General features: G+C 45.0%; 1 protein-coding gene across 1 annotated transcript in view; it reads left to right on the top strand.

Moving 5' to 3' along the window:
- Window positions 1-24,129, top strand: part of EPSTI1 (epithelial stromal interaction 1) — a 72,816-nt gene that overhangs the window by 6,982 nt on the left and 41,705 nt on the right. The window contains 5 exon segments of the mRNA XM_068166499.1: window positions 7,923-7,981; window positions 11,769-11,852; window positions 13,499-13,572; window positions 15,158-15,241; window positions 22,983-23,056. Of these exon segments, the coding sequence (XP_068022600.1) occupies window positions 7,923-7,981; window positions 11,769-11,852; window positions 13,499-13,572; window positions 15,158-15,241; window positions 22,983-23,056 (375 nt within the window).

The following is a 24,129-nucleotide window of genomic DNA, read 5'->3' as shown; positions in this document are numbered from 1 at the left end:
AGAGATTGGCCATGGGAATATGCTGCCCAGGGAGGTGGTGGAGTCACCATCACTGGAGGTGTTTAGGAAGAGCCTGACTGAGGCACTTGGTGCCATGGTTTAGTTGATCAGATGGTGTTGGGTGATAGGTTGGACTTGATGATCTCAAAGGTCTCTTCCTGGTCTATTCTATTCTATTCTATTCTATTCTATTCTATTCTATTCTATTCTATTCTATTCTATTCCAACCCAGTTAATTCTATTCCATTCCATTCCATTCCATTCCATTCCATTCCATTCCATTCCATTCCATTCCATTCTATTCTATTCTATTCCGTCCTGTCCTGTCCTGTCCTGTCCTGTCCTACCCTATCCTATCCTATCCTATCCTATCCTATCCTATCCTATCCTATCCTATCCTATCCTATCCTATCCTATCCTATCCTATCTAATCTATACAAAATCAGTCAGCATATGCTCACGGGCAGACTACACCAACGGGAGAGTGTTTGCCGTGGCGTGTGTTAGACTAACATCAGACCAAACAAATTTAAGAAGTCAGATTCAGCTGCGTTTACTCCGTCCCCAGGTCCCAAAGCAGCTCAGTTCCCCCAGCACAATGCCAGGGATGCAACAAGCTAGAGCCCATTATTTTATTTCATGTTAATTTAATTGGGAAAGGCAGGAAGGAAAGTCCTGATAGACTTGGCTCCATCAAAGACCACAATTTTCGCAAGTCAAGCATTTCAGTAACTCTGCTCTCCTTTCACATAAAACCATGAAGGATTGTTACCAGCTGTGCAACAATAAATCCTCAGGTTTTACTATGTGGAATTTGGGTGTTTTTTTTTAATGGGTTTTACCAGAACCATTCTTGTCAAACACACCAAAGACAGACTGCTGAACTGGGAGAGCATTTTCTTTCCCAGGCGCTAGCTGTAGTTCAGCCTCTAATTTTCCCACTTTCCATCACCTTTTCTTCTCGACAGACATTTGTTTCTGAACAGACACGAACAGGGGCAATTTGGGAATTCACTTCCTACAAGTTAATTTCATGGCACTTAGCAGACAAAGTGAAGTAGCTTAAATGCAAGCTCATAACAATAAGCAGTGTCAAGCACTTGTCATCATGGTAATATTTTTCTCCATGGCCTGAAACCGTATCCTGCTTATAAGTGGAAGGGAATGTGCAGAATTTTACTTCACTTTTGCATTTGAACAAGAATTTTTTCCTAATTAGGACCATTTTATTATCACTCCTTAGCTTCAGCCTAGCATATAAGGGCTTCATTTAGCCTGGAGAAGAGAAGGCTCAGAGGAGACTTTATTGCTGTCTACAGCTACCTGAAGGGAAGTCAAAACCCGGTGGGGCTTGGTCTCTTCTCCCAGGCAACAAGCACCAGAACAAGAGGACACAGTTTCAAGTTGTGCCAGGGAAGGTTCAGGCTGGATGCTAGGAAGAAATTCTTCATAGAGTGATTTGCCATTGGAATGTGCTGCCCAGGGAGTGGTGGAGTTGCCATCACTGGAAGTGTTTAGAGAGAGACTGGATGGGGTGCTTGGTGCCATGGTTTAGTTGATTAGATGGTGTTGGGTGCTAGGTTGGACCCGATGATCTCAAAGGTCTCTTTCAACCTGGCCTATTCTGGAGTTTAATTTTAGTGTTAGAACTGGTACGTAATGGTGGGCTCTGTCAAGCAACAGCTCATCTGGGTCCTCTCCTGCTGAGGCTTGAGGAGCAAGAACTAGTTCATACCTTGTCTTTCACTCAAATGATAAGAAGTTTACCATGTGCTCACTCATCCTTTCCTCTGATTCCAGTACTGTAAGCTACACTCTTGCATATCTACCATTCCAGAGACTAAGGAGAACAGTATAACACCACATAAATTCACTAATTGTCTCCCTCTCTCTCTCTTTTCCTTTTCCTTTTCCTTTTCCTTTTCCTTTTCCTTTTCCTTTTCCTTTTCCTTTTATTTTTCCTTTTCCTTTTCCTTTTCTTTTTCCTTTTCCTTGTCCTTGTCCTTGTCCTTTTCCTTTGGTTAACTTGGACTAAACCAAAGCATGTAATATCAGCACTAGGTAAACACAACCAAATGTTGGTATCCTGTTCTCCCTTTCCCTCTCACACTGGACTCTTGAAATCCTCATTTGGTTTTAACTTTGTCCTTATTTCTGTAACACAGAAACCAAACTAAGCTTTAAGTAAGCACTCTTTTAACCACACTGACTCTTATAGAATCATAGAATCAATAAGGTTGGAAAAGACCTCAGAGATCATCAAGTCCAACCTGTCACCCAACACCTCAGGACTAAATAAACCATGGCTTCAAGTGCCACATACAATCCTTTTTTGAACACTTTCAGGGACAGTGACTCCACCACCTCCCCTGGGCAGCACATTTCACTGGCCAACAACTCTTTCTGGGAAGAACTTTCTCCTCACCTCCAGCCTAAATTTCCCCTGGCACAGCTTGAGGCTGTGTCCTCTTGTTCTGGTGCTGGTTGCCTGGGAGAAGAGACCAACCTCCACCTGGCTACAACCTCCCTTCTGGTAGTTGTAGACAGCAAGAAGGTCTCCCCAGAGCCTCCTCTTCTCCAGGCTAAGCAACCCCAGCTCCCTCAGCCTCTCCTCACAGGGCTGTGCTCCAAACCGCTCCCCAGCTTTGTTGCCCTTCTCTGGACATGTTCAAGTGTCTCAATATCCTTCTTAAATTGAGGGGTCCATAACTATTTAAACCAGCAGAGTTTTACCTGGCAGTAAGCATAGTGTCACCTCTACCTGATTATTTTGTGTACCATCTTTCTGAGCTCCTGGATAACAACCACAGTTGGATGTCAGAACAGTGACTCCCAGCTGACCCACTGGACTCTGAGTCTTCCAGCCAAAAAGCAGAAGCAGATAAAGGATCTGATTCATGATATAAAGACTGATATACTCATGATATAAAGACTGCATCTGATATTGTGATTTCTCATACATGTAGAGTCACCCAGTGGTCCATGATTTCAATTCCTAATTTGAAAACACTGAACAAGCACAAAACCAACCAACCAAACCCACAAACAACCCCCCACCAAACCAAAACAGCCGAAACCTGAAGTCACCAAATACATTAGGTGATCTAAAAACCTTTCTCTCCTCTAGTGCTGTGAAGCAGTGGGATGTTTGAGATGCACTGATGGTTTTTGAGGGGGAAAATATGTAGCTGTGCAGCTCACAATTCCAGCCATTTTTTTTCCCCTCTGGCAAAGGGAGGGGAGTGTAAAATGATTTTGGTGTACAAACTTGAGAGAGATATGATCTTAATATCTGAAGCTGCCAAGAAGGACTACTACAAAAAGAAAATCTTGAACCTGATAAACTGTGCAGCAAGTTGTCAAAGGCAGTTTGGGATACATTTTAAATGCTACTACTGAGTCTAATAAAGAGAAATCTGAGAAAACATCAGTGATGGGGAATTGCATACCCTAAACAAGATGAGTTATCCAAACTTCTTTTAAGTAATTGTTGCAGTTGCACCACAAATGCTGGAGAAGCATTTCTGCCCCCATCTCCTGCCTCTGAGGGTCTGGGATTCACAGTATCACAGTATCGCCAAGGTTGGAAGAGACCTCGAGGATTTAGAATAGAATAGAATAGAATAGAATAGAATAGAATAGAATAGAATAGAATAGAATAGAATAGAATAGAATAGAATAGAATAGACCAGGTTGGAAGAGACCTTCAAGATCATCGCGTCCAACCTATCATCCAACATCACCTAATCAACTAACCTATGTAACCAAGCGCCCTGTCAAGTCTCCTCCTGAACACCTCCAGTGATGGTGACTCCACCACCTCCCCGGGCAGTCCATTCCAATGGGCAATCACTCTCTCTGTGTAAAACTTCCTCCTGACCTCCAGCCTGAACTTCCCCTGGTGCAGCTTGAGACTGTGTCTTCTTGTTCTGGTGCTGGCTGCCTGGGAGAAGAGACCAACCTCTGCCTGTTTACAACCCCCCTTCAGGTAGTTGTAGAGAGCAATAAGGTCACCCCTGAGTCTCCTCCTCTCCAGGCTAAGCAGCCCCAGCTCCCTCAGCCTCTCCTCACAGGGCTGTGTTCCAAGCCCCTCACCAAATTTGTTGCCCTTCTCTGGGCTCGTTCCAGCAAGTCAACATCCTTCCTAAACTGAGGGACCCAGAACTGGACACAGGACTTGAGGTGTGGCCTAACCAGTGCAGTGTACAGGGGCAGAATGACCTCCCTGCTCCTGCTGGCCACACTGTTCCTGATGCAGGCCAGGATGCCTTTGGCCCTCCTGGCTGCCTGAGCACACTGCAGGCTCATGTTCAGCCTACCATCAACCAGCACCCCCAGGTCCCTTTCTGCCTGGCTGCTCTCCAGCCACTCTGACCCCAGCCTGTAGCACTGCATGGGATTTTTGTGGCCAATGTGCAGAACCCGGCACTTGGATGTGTTCAATCTCATGCCCATCTGTCCAGCCTGTCGAGGTGTCTCTGCAGAGCTTCTCTACCCTCCAGCAGATCAACTCCTGTCCCCAGCTTGGTGTCATCAGCAAATTTACTGATGATGGACTCAATGCCCTCATCCAGATCATCAATAAAGATGTTAAAGAGCACAGGGCCCAGCACTGATCCCTGGGGGACTCCAATACTGACTGGCCGCCAGCTGACTGTGGCACCATTCACCACCACTCTCTGGGCTCAGCCTCCAGCCAGTTCCTAACCCAGCTCAGAGTGCTGCTGTCCAAGCCATGGGCTGACAAGTTGGCCAGGAGTTTTCTGTGGGGGTGGTGTCAAAGGATCATGGAGTCCAACCTGTCACCACAGACCCATGACTAGACCATGGCACCAAGGCATCATGGCATCAGTGTAGAGGTGAAGGGCAGCCCAACAGGCACCAGAGTAAGCTGGTGGGAATGGGAAGGGTCGTATTAAATGGCACCATTAAAGCTCACAGCTCTATCTTTACTACTTTAATCTCATAAATTAATCCACATCCTCCTAGAATAAATCTTCAAAGAGAAAGAGGTAATTGGATATAAATATCTTCCTTCTCAAACCTTGAATTACAGTGATACTGCAGCAGGCAGCTTTTTTTGCACTTTGATCTCTTTGCATGATTTTAATTTCCCATTTTCAGCTTAGTCCCAGGCCTCATCCTTTCTTTACCTTTTCAGAGCCAAGTATGCTTTCTGTTTCCTAGCTGGTCCATTAGCCAATCACTGTGGCCCTTTCATTTAAGAGGCTCAGCCTTCACCTTTTATTATTTGTGTCCAGTTCTAGGCCCCTCAGTTTAGGAAAGATGCTGAGTTGCTGGAACGTGTCCACAGAAGGGCAACAAAGCTGAGGAGGGGTTTGGAGCACAGCCCTGTGAGGAGAGGCTGAGGGAGCTGGGGTTGCTTAGCCTGGAGAAGAGGAGGCACAGGTGAGACCTTGTTGTCTACAACTCCCTGAAGGGAGGTTGTAGCCAGGTGGGGGTTGGTCTCTTCTTCCAAGCAACCAGCACCAGAACAAGAGGACACAGTCTCAAGCTGCACCAGGGGAGGTTTAGGCTGGATGTTAGGAAGGAGTTCTTCCCAGAAAGAATGATTGGCCATTGGAATGTGCTGCCCAGGGAGGTGGTGGAGTCACCATCACTGGAGGTGTTTAGGAAGAGACTGGATAGGGTGCCTGGTGCCATGGTTTAGTTGATTAGATGGTGTTGAGTGATAGGTTGGTCTCGATGATCTTTGAGGTATTTTCCAACCTGGTTCAGTTCTATTCTATTCTATTCTATTCTATTCTATTCTATTCTATTCTATTCTATTCTTCCATTCCATTCCATTCCATTCCATTCCATTCCATTCCATTCCATTCCATTCCATTCCATTCCATTCCGCTCTGCTCTCTCTTCTCCTTGGTCCATGAAGTCAGATGAAATATTTGTCACTGTGAGTGCAGATAAACCTCTGTCAGACACTGCAGAGAGGTGTGATTTTAGCCTGATACATGAAGCTGACTTTCTGGTGTGTTTCTGGTGAACCTGCAGCCCCTCACTCTACTAGGTGGGAGCAGTGTAAACAGGTACCCACAAAATATGCTGTGGAGATAAAACACTTTGTTTTCTGCAAGTGGAACTGACATGTTTTCATCACTCTTTTGATCACCTTGCATCTCTCATATGCTCTGAACCCTGTCCTGCTTCTTTGCTGTCACATTAAATTGATAGCTCCTTGAGACAGCAACTGCCTTTTGTCCTGATACAGTAAGCTGCACCTTAGGCAAGACAGCAAGATAAATATGCCCAAGGAATTCCTCATACCTGATGCACAAGGCTGAAAAGGAAACTGAGGCTCAGGCTGAGATCAAGTGACCTCAGTCTGTAACAAATAATATGATTTTTCATGCTCCTTGGACAACTCTTGGGCAGACTGCCAAAATCCACATGGTGCTTGCTGCCCTTGAGGTATGTGCTGGGGATAGCCAGCAACAGTGCTCTTCCCAGTAGACAGTGATCTACCTCTGTGCTTGAGAAAGCTGTGGAAGTAGTTGTCCACCACAGAGGACATTTTCATTCAAGGAAGTGATTTGATTTGAAGTGGCAGAGATTTGAGGTCAGCAGTGTAGAGTGACACTTGAATAAGAACAGTGAAGGCTATGCTAAAAGTTTCTGAAAATATATAAATATATACATACACATAAATTCCTGAAGAGCTGAATCAAAATAAATGCCAGTTTTGGAATGGAATGGAATGGAATAGAGTGGAATGGAATGGAATGGAATGGAATGGAGTGGAATGGAGTGGAATGGAGTGGAATGGAGTGGAATGGAATGGAATAGAGTGGAATGGAATGGAATGGAATGGAATGGAATGGAATGGAATGGAATGGAATGGAATGGAATGGAATGGAATGGAATGGAATGGAGTGGAATGGAATAGACCAGGTTGCAAAAGACCTTTGAGATCATCAAGTCCAACCTACCACCCAACACCATCTAATCAACTAAACCATGGTACCAAGCACCCCATCCAGTCTCTTCCTAAACACCCCCAGTGATGGTGACTCCACCACCTCCCTGGACAGCACATTCCAATGGACAATCACTCGATCTGGGAAGAATTTCTACCTAACATCCAGCCTAAACTTCCCCTGGTGCAGCTTGAGACTGTGTCCTCTTGTTCTGGGCCTGGCTACCTGGACAAGAGACCAACCCCCACCTGGGTACAGCCTCCCTTCAGGGAGTTGTAGACAGCAACAAGGTCTCCCCTGAACCTCATCTTCTCCAGGCTAAGCAACTCCAGCTCCCTCAGCCTCTCCTTATAGGTCTTGTGCTCCAAACCCCTCCCCAGCTTTGTTGCCCTTCTCTGGACACCTTCCATCAACTCAACATCTTTCCTAAATTGAGGGGCCCAGAACTGGACACAGGACTCAAGGTGTGGCCTAACCAGTGCTGAGTACAGGGACACAATGACTTCCCTGCTCCTGCTGGCCACACTATTCCTGGTACAAGCCAGGATGCCATTGGCCTTCTTGGCCACTTGGGCACACTGCAGGCTCATGTTCAGCCTACTATCAAACAGTACCCCCAAGTCCCTTTCTGCCTGGCTGCTGTCCAGCCACTTTGACCCCAGCCTGTAGCACTGCATGGGGTTGTTGTGGCCAGTGTGTAGAACCTTGCACTTAGATGTGTTCAATCTCCTGCCCTTGGACTCTGCCCATCTGTCCAGCCTGTCGAGGTCCCTCTGCAGAGCTCTCCAACCCTCTAACAGATCAATACCTGCACCCAGCTTGGTGGCATCTGCAATTCTTTGATATGAAGTTATTTGCTACCACACCATACAAGTGACCTTGCTGATGAAGGAGCCTTCTTTTACTTCTGGTTTTCTGTAGACAAACAAAAATACAAGAAAGAAAGAAAAAGAAAGAAAATAATAAGAGTGTTTTCTTTCATTTCAGTGTTGGCCCATATGTCTTGGTAACTCCAGATGAAACCAGGAGAAGGAAGTTGCTGCAAAGTAAGTTGAGTTCTCTGATATGGTAATACACTCTTTCTCCTTGAATAAGTTCAGAGGTTTGTGCAATTTATTACCCTTGCAATTTTTATCCTCGTTTTCATAATGCTTTTATATGTGCAGCAGTGACAGCAAAGTCAACCCCATGAACATTCTCTGTCATTGTGTAGGCTTTTCTTCAAATTAACTTATCTGACTAAAATTCAGGCAGAACAAATCTTGTTCAGGAAAAGGGTTTTTGTACTTTCAGTGCTGGCTTCTTCGAGACTTACTTGGAATTAGTTCTATCCCACTTTTACAGGATTGAATTCAGATTAGAGAGCCCATCTTTGAATGCTCTCTGGCTTCAGGGGAGGAAGAAGAAAAATGTAAGTAAGAAATGTTTTTGAAAGTACTCTTACATAGAGATTAAAGCAAATAGAGTAGGATAGGATAGGATAGGATAGGATAGGATAGGACAGGATAGGATAGGATAGGATAGGATAGGATAGGATAGGGTAGGGTAGGGTAGGGTAGGGTAGGGTGGGATGGGATGGGATGGGATGGGATGGGATGGGATGGGATGGAATAGAATAGAATAGAATAGAATAGAATAGAATAGAATAGAATAGAATAGAATAGAATAGAATAGAATAGAATAGAATAGAATAGACCAGGTTGAAAAAGACCTTTGAGATCATTGAGTCCAACCTATCACCCAACACCATCTAATCAACTAAACCATGGCACCAAGTGCCACATCCAGTCTCTTCTTAAACACCTCCAGTGATGGTGACTCCACCACTTCCCTGGGCAGCACATTCCAATGGCCAATCACTCTTTCTGTGAAGAACTTCTTCCTAGCATCCAGCCTAAATCTCCCCTGGTGCAGCTTGGCACTCTGTCCTCTTGTTCTGATGCTGGTTGCCTTGGAGAAGAGACCAGCCCCCACCTGCCTACAACCACCTTTCAGGTTGTTGTAGACAGCAAGAAGGTCTCCCCTGGGCCTCCTCTTCTCCAGGCTTCAGCAACCCCAGCTCCCTCAGCCTCTTCTCACAGGGCTTGTGCTCCAAACCCCTCACCAGCCTTATTGCTCTTCTCTGGACCCATGCTAGTTCTTTAACATCCATTTGAAGACTGTAGATGTCTCCTTTAATGAAGTTGAGAAAAAGCATTTTAGATGGAAAAATACCTGTGGCTATAAGTTTGCTTTTGCTTGGCTTTGAGTTGTGTTGGTGAAGGTAGCTAAGCAGGAACACCTCTACCATAAAGATTAGGTATGTGTTGAAAAGCTTTCGCTGCCAAAGTTAGAGCAAGAGTCAGTGGTGAAAGAAATTTGGTGTGCAGAATTGACCATACCCTGCAGTTCTGCACTCCTAGCTGTTTATTTGTGCAGGATATGAAAGCTCAAGGAGTCAGTCAGCACCCCTCATGTTTTCAGCCCTAAGCTAAACAGTGCAATTGAATTCTTTCTTATCCATTGTGACTGGCTGAAATGCTTCACCAGGCTAGTGTGGGGTTGGGTTTGCTTAGATCACAAGAAAGGAAATGGAGGTGTTCAGGAGGAGACTTGATGGGGTGCTTGGTTGCATGGTTTAGTTGATTAGGTGCTGTTGGATGATAGGTTGGACTCAATGATCTTGAAGGTCTCTCCAACCTGGTCTATTCCATTCCATTCCATTCCATTCCATTCCATTCCATTCCATTCCATTCCATTCCATTCTATTCTATTCTATTCTATTCTATTCTATTCTATTCTATTCTATTCTATTCTATTCTATTCTATTCTATTCTATTCCATTCCATTCCATTCCATTCCATTCCATTCCACTCCATTCCATTCCATTCCAGCATTGCAATACCTTAAGTTCAGCAGCAAACTAATATTCTGTTAGGAAAAATAAAAGCAAATCATCTTAGAGCAGGTTCTGATGCTAACAGCAAAGGTTCTGCTCCTCTAAGATCTGTTTTCACTTAGTGCCACCAGCATCCAATGTCTGAAACATGTCAAGTATTTCTGCCTTGGATACTGGCAGAAATAGAGCCTCACCAAATCCAGTCTTTAGCTCACTTCTTGCTTCAAAGTGAAATAATTAGCTGGTCTCTCTCTTGGGTTCTTTAGAGACTTGCCCAGGAATCAGATCCATTGTGTTAGAGGAGAGCTTGTGTTAGCATCTCCTAGCCACAGCCTACCATTAGAAAATATGGTTCATGTTGGCTTCAGTGAGAGTGAAATGAGCTCCTAGGGCAACTGAAGTACTTCTGTAAAGCACAGCTCCACCTTCCATAGGTTTTGTGGACCTTGGTATTGAAAGGAATTGTTGGTATGTTTCCCCTGTCAGCCAGTTTGAGAGAGCTGTTTAATCAGCCATCCATCCTAGAGCATATGGCTGGTGCCTCTGGCTCTATTGACTAGATTTCCCCTAACTGCTACCCTGGGAGCTTGCCACCTATCTTGCATGTGGACTCACATGTTGAAGTGCCTTAATTTGAAGCAGCATGTGGAGCATGAAGGGAGCATGTGGTTGAGAGGGAAAATCACAAAATCACCAAGGTTGGAAGAGACCTCAAAGATCATCAAGTCCAACCTGTCACCACAGACCTCATGACTAATCCATAGCACCAAGTGCCACATCCAATCCCCTCTTGAACACCTCCAGGGATGGTGACTCCACCACCTCCCTGGGCAGCACATTCCAATGGCTAACAACTCTCTCAGTGAAGAACTTTCTCCTCACTTTGAGCCTAAACTTCTCCTGGTGCAGCTTGAGACTGTGTCCTCTTGTTCTGGTGCTGGTTCCCTGGGAGAAGAGACCAGCCCCCACCTGGCCACAACCACCATTCAGGTAGTTGTAGACAGCAAGAAGATCTCCCCTGAGCCTCCTCTTCTCCAGGCTAAACCACAGCTCCCTCAGCCTCTCCCCGTAGGGCTTGTGCTCCAAACGCCTCCCCAGCTTCGTTGCCCTTCTCTGGACACGTTCAAGTGTCTCAATGTCCTTCTTAAGCTGAAGGGCCCAGAACTGGACACAGTACTGAATTATTAATCTTTTAAGAGGAGAAAGGAATCTTATTTATTAGTCTCTTCCTCCTTCCCATTGTCTGTGGCTCATCCAGCTGTAGCGATAAGGAGAACAGCTATGAATGGACACTGCTGGCTGTTGGGATCTCATCCTCCTGCCCACTCACTGCCTGAAGACATCAGTCCTTTACAAGCACCATTAAACGTGTATCCAAAATGTGGCAGTCTCTTCCATCCTTTGAGATTCTGTTCCCTGTTAATGTGAGGTTGCAGTATGTGTTTGAAAACTGCTCCTGTGACAAAACCAAGTGCCTCTGAGCTGCCTTTTCTTCTCAAAATGACTTATTCTTCATTTTGCTGCCGAGGACAGTTGCAACACAAACATTTCCCTCCGTGTAGCAATGACATCTTAATGATAATAATAATACATAATAATAACAAACAACTTAATAATAGCAGCTTCTGCTTTACCTGCAGGAGTACACACTGTGGCATTAAGCTACAGGCTCCCAGGGGTTGAAATGCAGTCCATTAGCAGTTCCTTAGCTGGCTTTTTGTTTTGCTTTTGGGGTTGAGTCCTCACTATGGAGTCTCAAGTTAAGCAAAATGTTTGCCTTGTTACCTGATCATTGTAGTGACTGCATAACCTTCTGGGGAGGTGTCTGAAACCCTTAAGAGAAAATTCATCTGTTCCTGGATGAGTCTTCAGGGTCACATACAATTAGTGATACTGCCTGCTTTTTCAGCTTGCCTCTGACTTCCATATGTCTGTCTCTTCTTCTACCTGCTCAGTTGCTAAGAAAGAGTTGGATGACCTGGAGCAGTGGAAGGAAAAGCACAAGCCAAAGCCAGTTAAATTGGTTCCACAGAGACTGGGTAAGACACTGGACATTTTTACTCCTTCTCAGCTGCTGTCAGTAATGTGCTGTATGTGCTCTGTGCTTTTTGATGGTCATGGCAGTGAAGATGTTTCTGAAGCAAACCAGCATAGATCATCACTCAAAAAAAATCCGTCAAGATCAGTGCAGAAAATCTATACTAACCTTTGGGAAAACCAGGTGGATTATCTCTCCTTCTGGCTGATGGGCTCACACCTGGCTTCATCATGCAGGTGGATGGCATCTGTCAGAGACCCTCTGGATGCCCACAAGAAAATTCCTTTGTGTTGGAATGGAATGGAATGGAATGGAATGGAATGGAATGGAATAGAATAGAATAGAATAGAATAGAATAGAATAGAATAGAATAGAATAGAATAGAATAGAATAGAATAGAATAGAATGAATTAATAAGGTTGGAAAAGACCTTTGAGATCATTGAGTCCAACCTATCACCCAACACCATCTAATCAACTAAACCATGGCACCAAGTGCCTCAGCCAGTCTCCTCTTACAGAGAAAGAAAGATCAAGCATCCAAAAGGTTTCAAAACTTGTTGAGTAGCAGTTTTATTTCCTAGACCTGGGGAGGAGACACCCTGCAATGCCAGCTGTATGCTTGTCACTACTGTAATCTCTTTGCTTGCATAATGCATGGCCAGACTTTCTGGAGAGTAATTTGTGTTGCCACACTTAGGGAATTGATCTCCCATTCAGTGAGCATCACAAAAGCACCTCAAGATTAGTTGCCTTCCATTAGAAAGTAGTGAGAGCTACTTTTAATGAAGAGTGATCTCTCCTGAAAGATATAGTACAGCTGTCTTGCATTTCAGGCACCTCAGGTAACACAAATCAGTCCAATGGCTTTTGTAGAATTAACAGACACATAATGGGGAACTTCTCAGAATAAGACTAGGTGAAAATAGCATAGCACAGCATAGCATAGCATAGCATAGCACAGCATAGCATAGCATAGCATAGCATAGCATAGCATAGCATAGCATAGCATAGCATAGCATAGCATAGAATTAATCAGGTTGGAAAAGACCTTTGAGATCAAGTCCAACCTACCACTGAACACCATCTGATCAACTAAACCATGGCACCAAGTGCTTCAGCCAGTCTCCTCTTAAACACCTCCAGTGATGGTGACTCTACCACCTCCCTGGGCAGCACATTCCAATGGACAATCACTCTTTCTATGAAGAACTTCTTCCTAACATCCAGCCTAAACCTCCCCTGGTGCAGCTTGAGACTGTGTCCTCTTGTTCTGAGCTAGGGCATGTTTAGGGGTTTGACCCTTCAGGACACTCACCTGCAAAGCATGACTAATATTCTGGAAATGGAATAGTTCTCACTAAAATGATCATATGCAGTATAACACATTTGCTGGTGGAGTCTGTGTGATACAGTGGATGTTCTGTAAATAGCAAGGTAGTGCTTTTGATGGATGGATGAAATGATCTAAAAGGCCTCCTGTCCTCTTTAATGTTAGACAGCTACTGTAATGATGAAAAATTTCCTGTATAGGTATGCATCAAAGCTGTTATATTGCTGTGTTCTGAAATGACTGGCATTTGAACTTAAAATGCTCATGCAAAATGTAATTTATATGTTCTTTCTTTCTTTCGTTTTAATCTATAAGGTGGAAAGGAATCAGAGGCTCAAGCAAGGCAAAAGCAGCAAATGATGCTCAAGCAATGTAAATACCAACAAAAGGTCAGGAAGAATAAATTTGTTTGCTTATTTTAAGGGCTAAAAACAAAAAAGGAAAAGCTTTTCATGAGGAGCTTCATATGGATATGAAATGAGCTCAAAAACTGCTTACCTTTGGCTAGCCTGATCTGGCTCTGGCCAGCCTGATTTAGTGTGAGGTGTCACAGTATCACAGTACCGCCAAGGTTGGAAGAGACCTCGAGGATCATGGAGTCCAACCTGTCACCACAGACCCATGACTAGACCATGGCACCAAGTGCCACGTCCAATCTCCTCTTGAACACCTCCAGGGATGGTGACTCCACCACCTCCCTGGCAGCCCATTCCAATGACTAACGACTTTCTCAGTAAAGAACTTTCTCCTCACCTCCAGCCTAAACTTCCCCTGGCACGGCTTGAGATTGTGTCCCTTTGTTCTGGTGCTGGTTGCCTGGGAGAAGAGACCAACCCCTTCCTGGCTACAACTACCCTTCAGGTAGTTGTACAGGGCAATGAGGTCTCCCCTGAGCCTCCTCTTCTCCAGGCTAAACCAATCCCAGCTCCCTCAACCTCTCCTCGTAGGGCTTGTGCTCAAGGCCTCTCACCAGCCTTGTTGCCCTTCAGTATTCAGTATTCCTAAAGTTGGAAGGGACCTCAAAGATCACTGAGTTCAACCTGTCAGCACAGACCTCATGACTGGTGTAGGGAGGATGCTGCTGCCCACTGCAGGCTTGAACTCACGACCTTCCCATTAAGGGTCTTATGAGCTACCAACTGAGCCACTTGAGGTTTCTCTGGACATGTTTTAGTGTCTCAATGTCCTTCTTAAACTGAGGGGCCCAGAACTGGACACAGGACTCAAGGTGTGGCCTAACCAATGCAGAGTACAGGGGCACAATGACCTCCCTGCTCCTGCTGGCCACACTATTTCTGATGCATGCCAGGATACCATTGGCCTTCTTGGCCACCTGGGCACACTGCTGGCTCAAAAACTGGCTCAAAACCAGGTGTCCATGCCCATGGCAGGAAGATTGGAACTAGACGATCCTTGCGGTCCCTTCTAACCCTGACTGATTCTGTGATTCAATGAAAGTCAAGAAACCTGAAAGAAGCAGCAGAAAATGGGAAACAAATGTTCTGCACCAAAGAAAATGAGAAATCCAGCTATAAATATGTGGCAACCAACACCTAAAATGATAACCAGTACAGCTGTAATTCCACTGATACACCTTGCTGTATTTTCCAGTACGCTGCCTGCGCTTCGACTAATTGATCAATGTAGCAGCCCATCAAGTGCTTAGGTAGAAATGTTATTCCTGTTATAAAAGGTTTAAATGCTTGTAAGTTACCAATCAGCTGTGTAATTCCTTGCATGGATGCCCATTTATCAGTCCTGGATTTCTCAGCCTTCATAAAGCCAATATTTGGAGTAGCTGGTGCGCAGCCTGCTTTATTCAGTGCCTCATCTCAAGGAAAAAAATGGCTGGAAACTTTCCTGAAACACACTTTAGATTAGAAAGATGTTCAGTGCTGCAGTCAAGTTGAGTTACCTTCTGTGTCCTTTGTATACAGACATGTGCAAATAATTTTCTCTGTTTCTGTCATGCAGCTCAAGAGAGAAGAATATATAAGAGCAAAAAAAGCAGCAGAAGAAGCTGAGATCCTGAAAAAGAAAGCAATTCAGAGAGAAAAGGTAAACATGGTCACTGCAGAGTTGGAGCCGAATGGAATGGAATAGAATAGAATAGAACAGAATAGAATAGAATAGAATAGAATAGAATAGAATAGAATAGAATAGAATAGAATAGAATAGAATAGAATAGAATAGAATAGAATAGAATAGAATAGAATGCAATGGAATAGGAATAGGAATAGGAATAGGAATAGGAATAGGAATAGGAATAGGAATAGGAATAGGAATAGGAATAGGAATAGGAATAGGAATAGAATTAATCAGGTTGGAAAAGACCTTTGAGATCATCAAGGCCAACCGACCACTGAACACCATCTAATCAACTAAACCATGGCACCAAGCACCTCAGCCAGTCTCCTCTTAAACACCTCCAGTGATGGTGACTCCACCACCTCCCTGGGCAGCACATTCCAATGGCCAGTCACTCTTTCTACGAAGAACTATTCATGTATCATGAAGAACATTCATGTATCATAGTATCATAGATTCAATAAGGTTGAAAAAGACCTCAGAGATCATCAAGTCCAACCTGCCACCCAACACCTCATGACTAACTAAACCATGGCTTCAAGTGCCACATCCAATCTTTTTTTGAACAACTCCAGGGATGATGACTCCACCACCTCCCTGGGCAGCACATTCCAATGGCCAATCTCTCTTTCTGTGAAGAACTTTCTCCTCACCTCCAGCCTAAACCTCCCCTGCTGCACCTTGAGCCTGTGTCCTCTTGTTCTGGTACTGGTTGCCTGGGAGAAGAGACCAAACCCCACCTGGCTACAACCTCCCTTCAGGTAGTTTTAGACACCAATAAGGTCTCCCCTGAGCCTACTTTTCTGCAGGCTAAACATCCCCAGCTTCCTCAACATCTCCACACACGGCTTGTGCTCCAGACCTCTCTCCAGCCTCGTTGCCCTTCTCTGGACACTTTCAAGTGTCTTAATGTCCTTAATTTGAGGGTCCCAGAACTAGATAAAGGACTCAAGGTGTGACCTGACCAGTGCTGAGTACAGGGGCAGAATGACCTCCCTGCTCCTGCTGGCCACGCTCTTCCTGATGCAGGCCAGAATGCCATTGGCCTTCTTTGCCACCTGGGCACACTGCTGGCTCATGTTCAGCCAGCTGCCAAAACAGCATCCCCAGGAAGCACTCACTGGAGTATATAAAGTAAATCAATAATAGAGGAGCAGTTATGAGATAAGGGGAGATTTCAGGTTTGCATATTTTGTCTCCTCGACAATAATAATGATCTGTGCACTTGGTGCCATGCTTTAGTTGATAAGATGGTGTTGGGTGATAGGTTACCAGCACCAGAACAAGAGGACATAGTCTCAAGCTGCACCAGGGGAAGTTTAGGCTGGAGGTGAGGAGAAAGTTCTTCACAGAGTCGTTAGTCATTGTAATGTGCTGCTCAGAGAGGTGGTGGAGTCACCATCCCTAGAGGTGCTCAAGAGGAGATTGGATGTGGCACTTGGTGCCATGGTTTAAGTCATGAAGTCTGTGGTGACAGGTTGGACTTGATCTTTGAGGTCTCTTCCAACCTTGGTGATTCTGTGATTCTGTGACTTGATGATATTGAAGGTCTTTTCCAGCCTGGTCTGGTCTGGTCTGGTCTATTCCATTCCATTCCATTCCATTCCATTCTATTCTATTCTATTCTATTCTATTCTATTCTATTCTATTCTATTCTATTCTATTCTATTCTATTCTATTCCTATCCTTCTATTCCATTCCATTCTATTCTATTCTATTCTATTCTATTCTATTCTATTCTATTCTATTCCATTCTATTCCATTCCATTCCATTCCATCCCATCCCATTCCACTCCATTCCATTCCATAACACTCCATTCCTTTCTATATATTTGCCTGCAGAAGCTGAATGCTGAGAGTTAATTGAAAAGCACATCACTATTGGATGGCATACAAAGGCATGCATAAACAAAAACAGCCTTAATTGCCTCTAGGTAAGGGTTAGTCTGTTGCCAGGCTTTCAGTGCTTAGTGTAACACTTTAAGGATAAGGCCATGCACAATAGCTCACAGGGCCAATAACGATGACCACGTGAAAATGTCATTAACAGTTGCCACCAGCTCATGGATAAGCTCCAGATGATAGCAATGGTTGAATGGCAAATTACTTATATTTTACATAACCTATTAATAGATGTTGTTTGCCCATGGGCAGTGGACAAGAAAAATGCTGCAAAACTGCTGTAACTTACAGTTACCTCCAGGAAAATATATTGGCGTCTCAGGTTTGTTTCCCTGCTCTTTTATTTCCTTACCTCCACTTCCACAGATGATAAAATCTTTATAGATCCTGTACACAGTAAAACTGTAACTATTGGTGTCTCCTAAAGAAGAATGCAATATCATGGGGAAAATATTTGCCAACATACTTTTGATGTTGAATAAACAAGAATGTACCAACAAAGAACAACAGAGGAGCAGGAAAAGCAGCTCTTAATTTGACTTTGTTCATTCAAATTGTCCTCCACAACAGGGATTGAGCCAATGAAGATTTCTACTTGGAAGATGTTTATGTAATACTAATGCAACCCCTTTGTTAAGCTCATGTTTAAGAAAACCATGCTAGGGAAAAGCCATTAATAGGTGTCAGATAGGCTATCTCACCCTACCTGCCAGAGTAGAATAGAATGGGAGAAGAGAAGAGAGAGAAGAGAAGAGAAGAGAAGAGAAGAGAAGAGAAGAGAAGAGAAGAGAAGAAGAAGAGGAGAGAAGAGGAAGAGAAGAGAAGAGAAGAGAAGAGAAGAGAAGAGAAGAGAAGAGAAAGAGAAGAGAAGAGAAGAGAAGAGTAAGAGAAGAGAAGAGAAGAGAAGAGAAGAGAAGAGAAGAGAAGAGAAGAGAAGAGAAGAGAAGAGAAGAGAAGAGAAGAATAGAAAGAATAGAAAGAAGAATAGAATAGAATAGAATAGAATAGAATAGAATAGAATAGAATAGAATAGAATAGAATAGAATAAGAATAGAAATAATAGAATGCAGAAAGGTACCTGGGGGTGCTGGTTGACAATAGGCTGAACATGAGCCAGCAGTGTGCCCAGGTGGCCAAGAAAGGCCAATGGCATGCTGGCCTGCAACAGGAACAGTGTGGCCAGCAGGAGCAGGGAAGTCATTGTGCCCCTGTATGCAGCACTGGTTAGTCCCACACCTTGGAGGCTGGGGATGAGGTCTGGAGCACAAGCCCTATGAGGAGAGGCTTGAGGGAGCTGGGATTGTTTAGCCTGGAGAAGAGGAGGCTCAGGGGGAGACCTTCTTCCTCTCTACAACCACCTGAAGGGAGGGCTGTAGCTAGGAGGGTGTTGGTCTCTCTTCCCAGGCAACCAGCACCAGAACAAGAGGACACAGTCTCAAGCTGCACCAGGGCAACTTTAGGCTCAAGGTGAGGAGAAAGTTCTTCACAGAGGGAGTTGTTAGCCCGTTTGAATGGGCTTCCCAGGGAGGTGGTGGAGTCACCATCCCTGGAGGTGTTCAGCAGGGGACTGGATGAAGCACTTGGTGCCATGGTTTAGTTGATTACATGGTGTTGGATGATAGGTTGGTCTTGATGATTTCAAAGATCTCTTCCAACCTGGTAATTCTCTTCTAATCTGCACAAATGGCCTTTTTCCAGGAATTTGTCAAAACCAGGCACTTTACAGACCTTCTGTTAATGCTTTTCAGCATGTTTACCTTCAATGTCACAGCTATTTCACTCTTGGCTTTATATTTGAAGACCATGCCAAATGTGGAGCGTGGAGTGCTTTGGCAATGTCTATTGAATAGATTGTCATTAGTCAGGGAATGTCCCAGTCCCACTGCCTGTCATTTTTACGTGTCTTAAAAGGGGTCTCAGGATAAAGTTCCAGAGTATGAAATAGCCATGCAGTCCACAAGAAAGTTTTTTCATTATGCTGGTGCTGTTCTGGTGGCAGAGTAGCTGTAGGGTCTTTCTTCCTTTTTTATCTAGTGGGAGATGCAGGTGATACTGAAGGATTGTGTTTATCAGAGTTCATATCACTGATTTTGTTCTAGCTAGGAGCTAGACTACAGAAACTCTACTAAGGTTTGGATTTAAGCTTCCAAGAGCTTTGCAGTATGTTGGTGGATACACATCAGAGGCTTTTTCAGAGGCTGAAGCCATCAACTTGCAGTGTTTGGCAGCAGTGGGGAAAAGCCTGGGAGCTATTGCTGATGTATTGAGGTTATCAGCATCAATTTTGACAATAACAGAATTCATCAGATTTCCTTCTTTTGGCTCTTCCATTTTCCTATAAATTGTTTAGTTGCACAGATGAGTGGGAGTATTTTGCCTAAGATATCTGTCTCTAGAAGCAGGTTTTGGGAGAATGGAATGGAATGGAATGGAATGGAATGGAATGGAATGGAATAGAATAGAATAGAATAGAATAGAATAGAATAGAATAGAATAGACCAGAACAGGTTGGAAGAGACCTGCAAGATCATCATGCCCAACCCATCATCCAATACCACCTAATCAACTAAACCATGCAACCAATCACCTTATCAAGTCTCCTCCTGAACACCTCCAATGATGGTGACTCCACCACCTCCCCGGGCAGCCCATTCCAATGGGCAATCACTCTCTCTGTATAGAATTTCTCCTAACATCTGGTTAGAAAGAAGCCACCAACAGATGGGTGGGAGTATTTTGCCTAAGATATCTGTCTCTGCATGCAAGGTTTGGGAGCAAACAAGATATCTCTTGAACACTATCAAAATTTACCCATATTGTGAGGCAATATGATAGAATCATAGAATCTCAGAATCATAGAATCAATAAGGTTGTAAAACACCTCAAAGATCATCAAGTCCAAGCTGTCACCCAACACCTCATGACTACTAAACCATGGCACCAAGTGCCTCATCCAGTCTCTTCATAAACACCTCCAGTGAAGGAGACTCCACCACCTCACTGGGCAGAATATTCCAATGGCCAATCACTCTTTCTGTGAAGAACTTCTTCATAACATCCAACCTAAACCTCCCCTGTGCAGCTTGAGACTGTGTCCGCTTGTTCTGGTGCTGGTTGCCTGGGAGAAGAGACCAACTCCCACCTGGCTACAACCTCACTTCAGGGAGTTGTAGGGAGCAAGAAGGTTTCCTGTGAGCCTCCTCTTCTCCAGGCTAAATGACCCCAGCTCCCTCAGCCTCTCCTCATAGGTCTTGTGCTCCAAACCCCTCTCCAGCTTTGTTGCCCTTCTCTGATTCGGTGCTTTGACCAAACAGCTTGAATTCCCATCTACAGCTCCCTTTCCATCTCTGCAAGGTATTGCCTGAAATTTCCAGGACACTTCATTTAGGTGATTACTCTTATCATTCTGGAGGGGGGGCACGAAGCAGTGACAATCTGAGGTTGCAGTTTGCTCGACATGCTGGTCATTGTAATCCTCAAGTAGGAGCTCTTGGTGCGGCCCCCCAACCAAATGCAATAAGGGAGCCTGTGCTCAAAATACAGCAGGGCTGAAATCCCTGTTTGACATTTATGATTTGTGCTTTTAATACACTGAACTGCCTTTTGTTGTTCTTCTTCCCACTGACCATACCTACAAGCCTGGGTGTCAAATAAACCCCAGCAACTGGCTGGCCTCTTTTTAACTGGAATTTCGCTTTTGCTGCACATTGCTGTTGCTGTGAGTTCTCCAGTTTTCTGCTCTATTGTAAGTGTTATTTCACTTGAATTTGTGGGGTGGGAGGGCAGCTTATAAGGCCCCTCCATGGGAAATTATGAGCAACTTTTATATTAAAGAGCTTAATCACTTGTGTGGTGCCCAATTTTCAGGGTTTCGTGTGTCAAGCTGGCTTTTGACAGCAGGCTGAACATGAGCCAGCAGTGTGACCAAGTGGCCAGGATGCCATTGACCCTCTGCATCAGGAATAGTGTGGCCCAGCAGGAGCAGGGAAGTCATTCTGCCCTGGACTCAGCACTGGTTAGACCACACCATGAGTCTTGTGTCCAGTTCTGGGCCCCTCAATTTAAGAAGGACATTGAGACACTTGAACGTGTCCAGAGAAAGGCAATGAGGCTGGGGAGAGGTCTGGAGCACAAGCCCTATGAGGAGAGGCTGAGGGAGCTGGGATTGTTTAGCCTGGAGAAGAGGAGGCTCAGAGGAGACCTTATTGCTGTTTATAGCTGCCTGAAGGGAGGTTGTAGCCAGGTGGGGGTTGGTCTCTTCTCCCAGGCTACCAGCACCAGAACAAGAGGACACAGTCTCAAGCTGCATCAGGGGAGATTTAGGCTGGATGTTAGGAAGAAGTTCTTCATAGAGGAAGTGATTGGCCATTGAAATGTGCTGCCTAGGGAGGTGGTGAAGTCACCATACCTGGAGGTGTTCAAAAAGACATTGGATATGGCACTTGAAGCCATGGTTTACTTAGTCCTGAGGTGTTGGGGATAGGTTGGACTTGATGTCTGAGGTCTTTATCAATCTCATTTGATTCTATGATTCTAAGTGTTTGTATTGGCTGGCTCTTGCACTGGGCATGGTATCTGAAGCAGAATAACACTGGTTAAAAACAAGTGTCTCCCACTTCCATCCATCTTAGCTTCTATCTAACTGACCAGTACCCAACACTCCTGAAGGCCACAGGACTATGTACAAAGCTGCAAGTATCCATGTCAGTGTGCTTTCAATGCTAGAGGACTAGCATCTGCTTTCATGCAGTGGTTCACTTCATGAGCCTGCAGTGTGCTCAGGTGGCCAGAAGGGCCAATGGCATCCACAGTGTGGCCAGCAGGAGCAGGGAGGGCATTCTGCCCCTGTATGCTGCACTGGTTAGGCCACACCTTGAGTACTGTGTCCAGTTCTGGGCCCCTCAGTTTAGGAAGGATGTTGACTTGCTGGAACGAGTCCACAGAAGGGCAACAAAGTTGGTGAGGGGCTTGGAGCACAAGCCCTATGAGGAGAGACTGAGGGGAGCTGGGGCTGCTTAGCCTGGAGAGGAGGAGACTCAGGGGTGACCTTATTGCTTTCTACAACTACCTGAAGGGGGGTTGTAAACAGGCAGAGGTTGGTCTCTTCTCCCAGGCAGCCAGCACCAGAACAAGAGGACACAGTCTCAGGCTGCACCAGGGGAAGTTCAGGCTGGAGGTCAGGAGAAAGTTTTACACAGAGAGAGTGATTGCCCATTGGAATGGACTGCCTGGGGAGGAGGGTGGTGGAATCGCCGTCACTGGAGGTGTTCAGGAGGAGACTTGACAGGGTGCTTGGTTACATGGGTTAGTTGGTTATGTGGTGTTGGATGATAGGTTGGACGTGATGATCTTGAAGGTCTCTTCCAACCTGGTCTGGTCTATTCTATTCTATTCTATTCTATTCTATTCTATTCTATTCTATTCTGTTCTATTCTGTTCTATTCTGTTCTATTCTATTCTACCTTCTTAAAAGCACCAGCATTGCATCAGTTATACCACAAGAGATAGCCCCAGCAGAGCTGTGGCGTGGGAATTGTGAAAGCTCACGACACCCTTTGGAAGAATAGATGGGTCTGCCAGGAGCACAGCGTGGTTTTCTCTTTCTCAGATGAGTCTCCTGACTGGAGGCTATTTGAGCATGTCTGAATGCCTTTATATGTGAAAATGAGCCACTTCTGAACCCAACTGCTGCTAGTAGTTGTTTGTTAAAAAACCCCAGAATATTGACATTCTTGAATTGAAATTATTGTTTGTTTGTTTGTGGCTTGCTGGAAATCTCAGCTATGTTTTCCTGGCTTTAATGCTGTAGGCAGAGAGACTTGAAGCTAAAAAAAGACAAGAAGAAATGCAAAGAAGAGAGATGCTCTTTGAAGATCAACATTAGTAAGTAAGATTTGAAATGGATTACCTGAAATTCCTCAGTTGCTTGTCTTTTTCTTTTCTTTTTCTTTATTATTTTTTCCTTTTCTTCTCCTTCTCCTTCTCCTTCTCCTTCTCCTTCTCCTTCTCCTTCTCCTTCTCCTTCTCCTTCTCCTTCTCCTTCTCCTTCTCCTTCTCCTTCTCCTTCTCCTTCTCCTCCTCCCCTCTCCCTTTCCCTCTCCCTCTCCTTTTCCTCCCTCTCCCTCTCCCTCTCCCTCTCCCTCTCCCTCTCCCTCTCCCTCTCCCTCTCCCCTCTCCCTCTCCCTCTCCCTCTCCCTCTCCCTCTCCCTCTCCCTCTCCCTCTCCCTCTCCCTCTCCTTCTCTTTCTCCTCCTCCTTCTCCTTTTCCTTTTCTGTTCCTTTGTTTCTTTGTTTGTTTGTTTGTCTTTGGATTCTTTGAGGCTAAGGAAGGCTTTGGCTTACTCTTTTTGTTCACTTTTAGACTTGAAACTTTTAACTCCAGTGCAAGAAGCAATGGGGGAAAACTGCAGCACAGGAGATGCCTTCAGAATATCAGGAAACACTTTTTCACTGTAGGAGTGACTGAGCATGGGCACAGGTTGCCCAGGGAGGTTGAGGAGTCTCTGTCTTTGGAGATATTAAAAAGTTCTGGACATATGGCTCTAGGCAGCCCTGCCTGAGCAGAAGCTTGGACAGGTTGACCTCCAGATGTCCCTTCCAACCTCAGCTACTCTGTGGTTCTGTGAAATATTCCAAGCCTCCTCCATAGCCTCTCCTCCTGAGGAGAGGCTGAGGGAGCTGGGGTTGCTTAGCCTGGAGAAGACTCAGGGGAGACCTTCTTGCTCTCTACAACTACCTGAAAGGAGTTTGCAGACAGGTGGGGTTTGGTCTCTTCTCCCAGGCAACCAGCACCAGAACAAGAGGACTCAGTCTCAAGCTGCACCAGGGGAGGTTTAGGCTGGAGGTGAGGAAGAAGTTCTACACAGAGAGAGTGATTGGAGATTGGAATGTGCTGCCCAGGGAGGTGGTGGAGTCACCATTCCTGGAGGTGCTCAAGAGGGGATTGACCGTGGCACT

This window comes from Melanerpes formicivorus, unplaced genomic scaffold (assembly GCF_026170545.1).
Source record: "Melanerpes formicivorus ecotype bairdi unplaced genomic scaffold, bMelFor1.0.p_v2 SCAF_101, whole genome shotgun sequence".
Classification (NCBI taxonomy): Eukaryota; Metazoa; Chordata; class Aves; order Piciformes; family Picidae; genus Melanerpes; species Melanerpes formicivorus.
The sequence above is the reverse complement of the archived record's forward strand: the minus strand, read 5'-3'. Positions and strand labels throughout refer to the sequence as shown.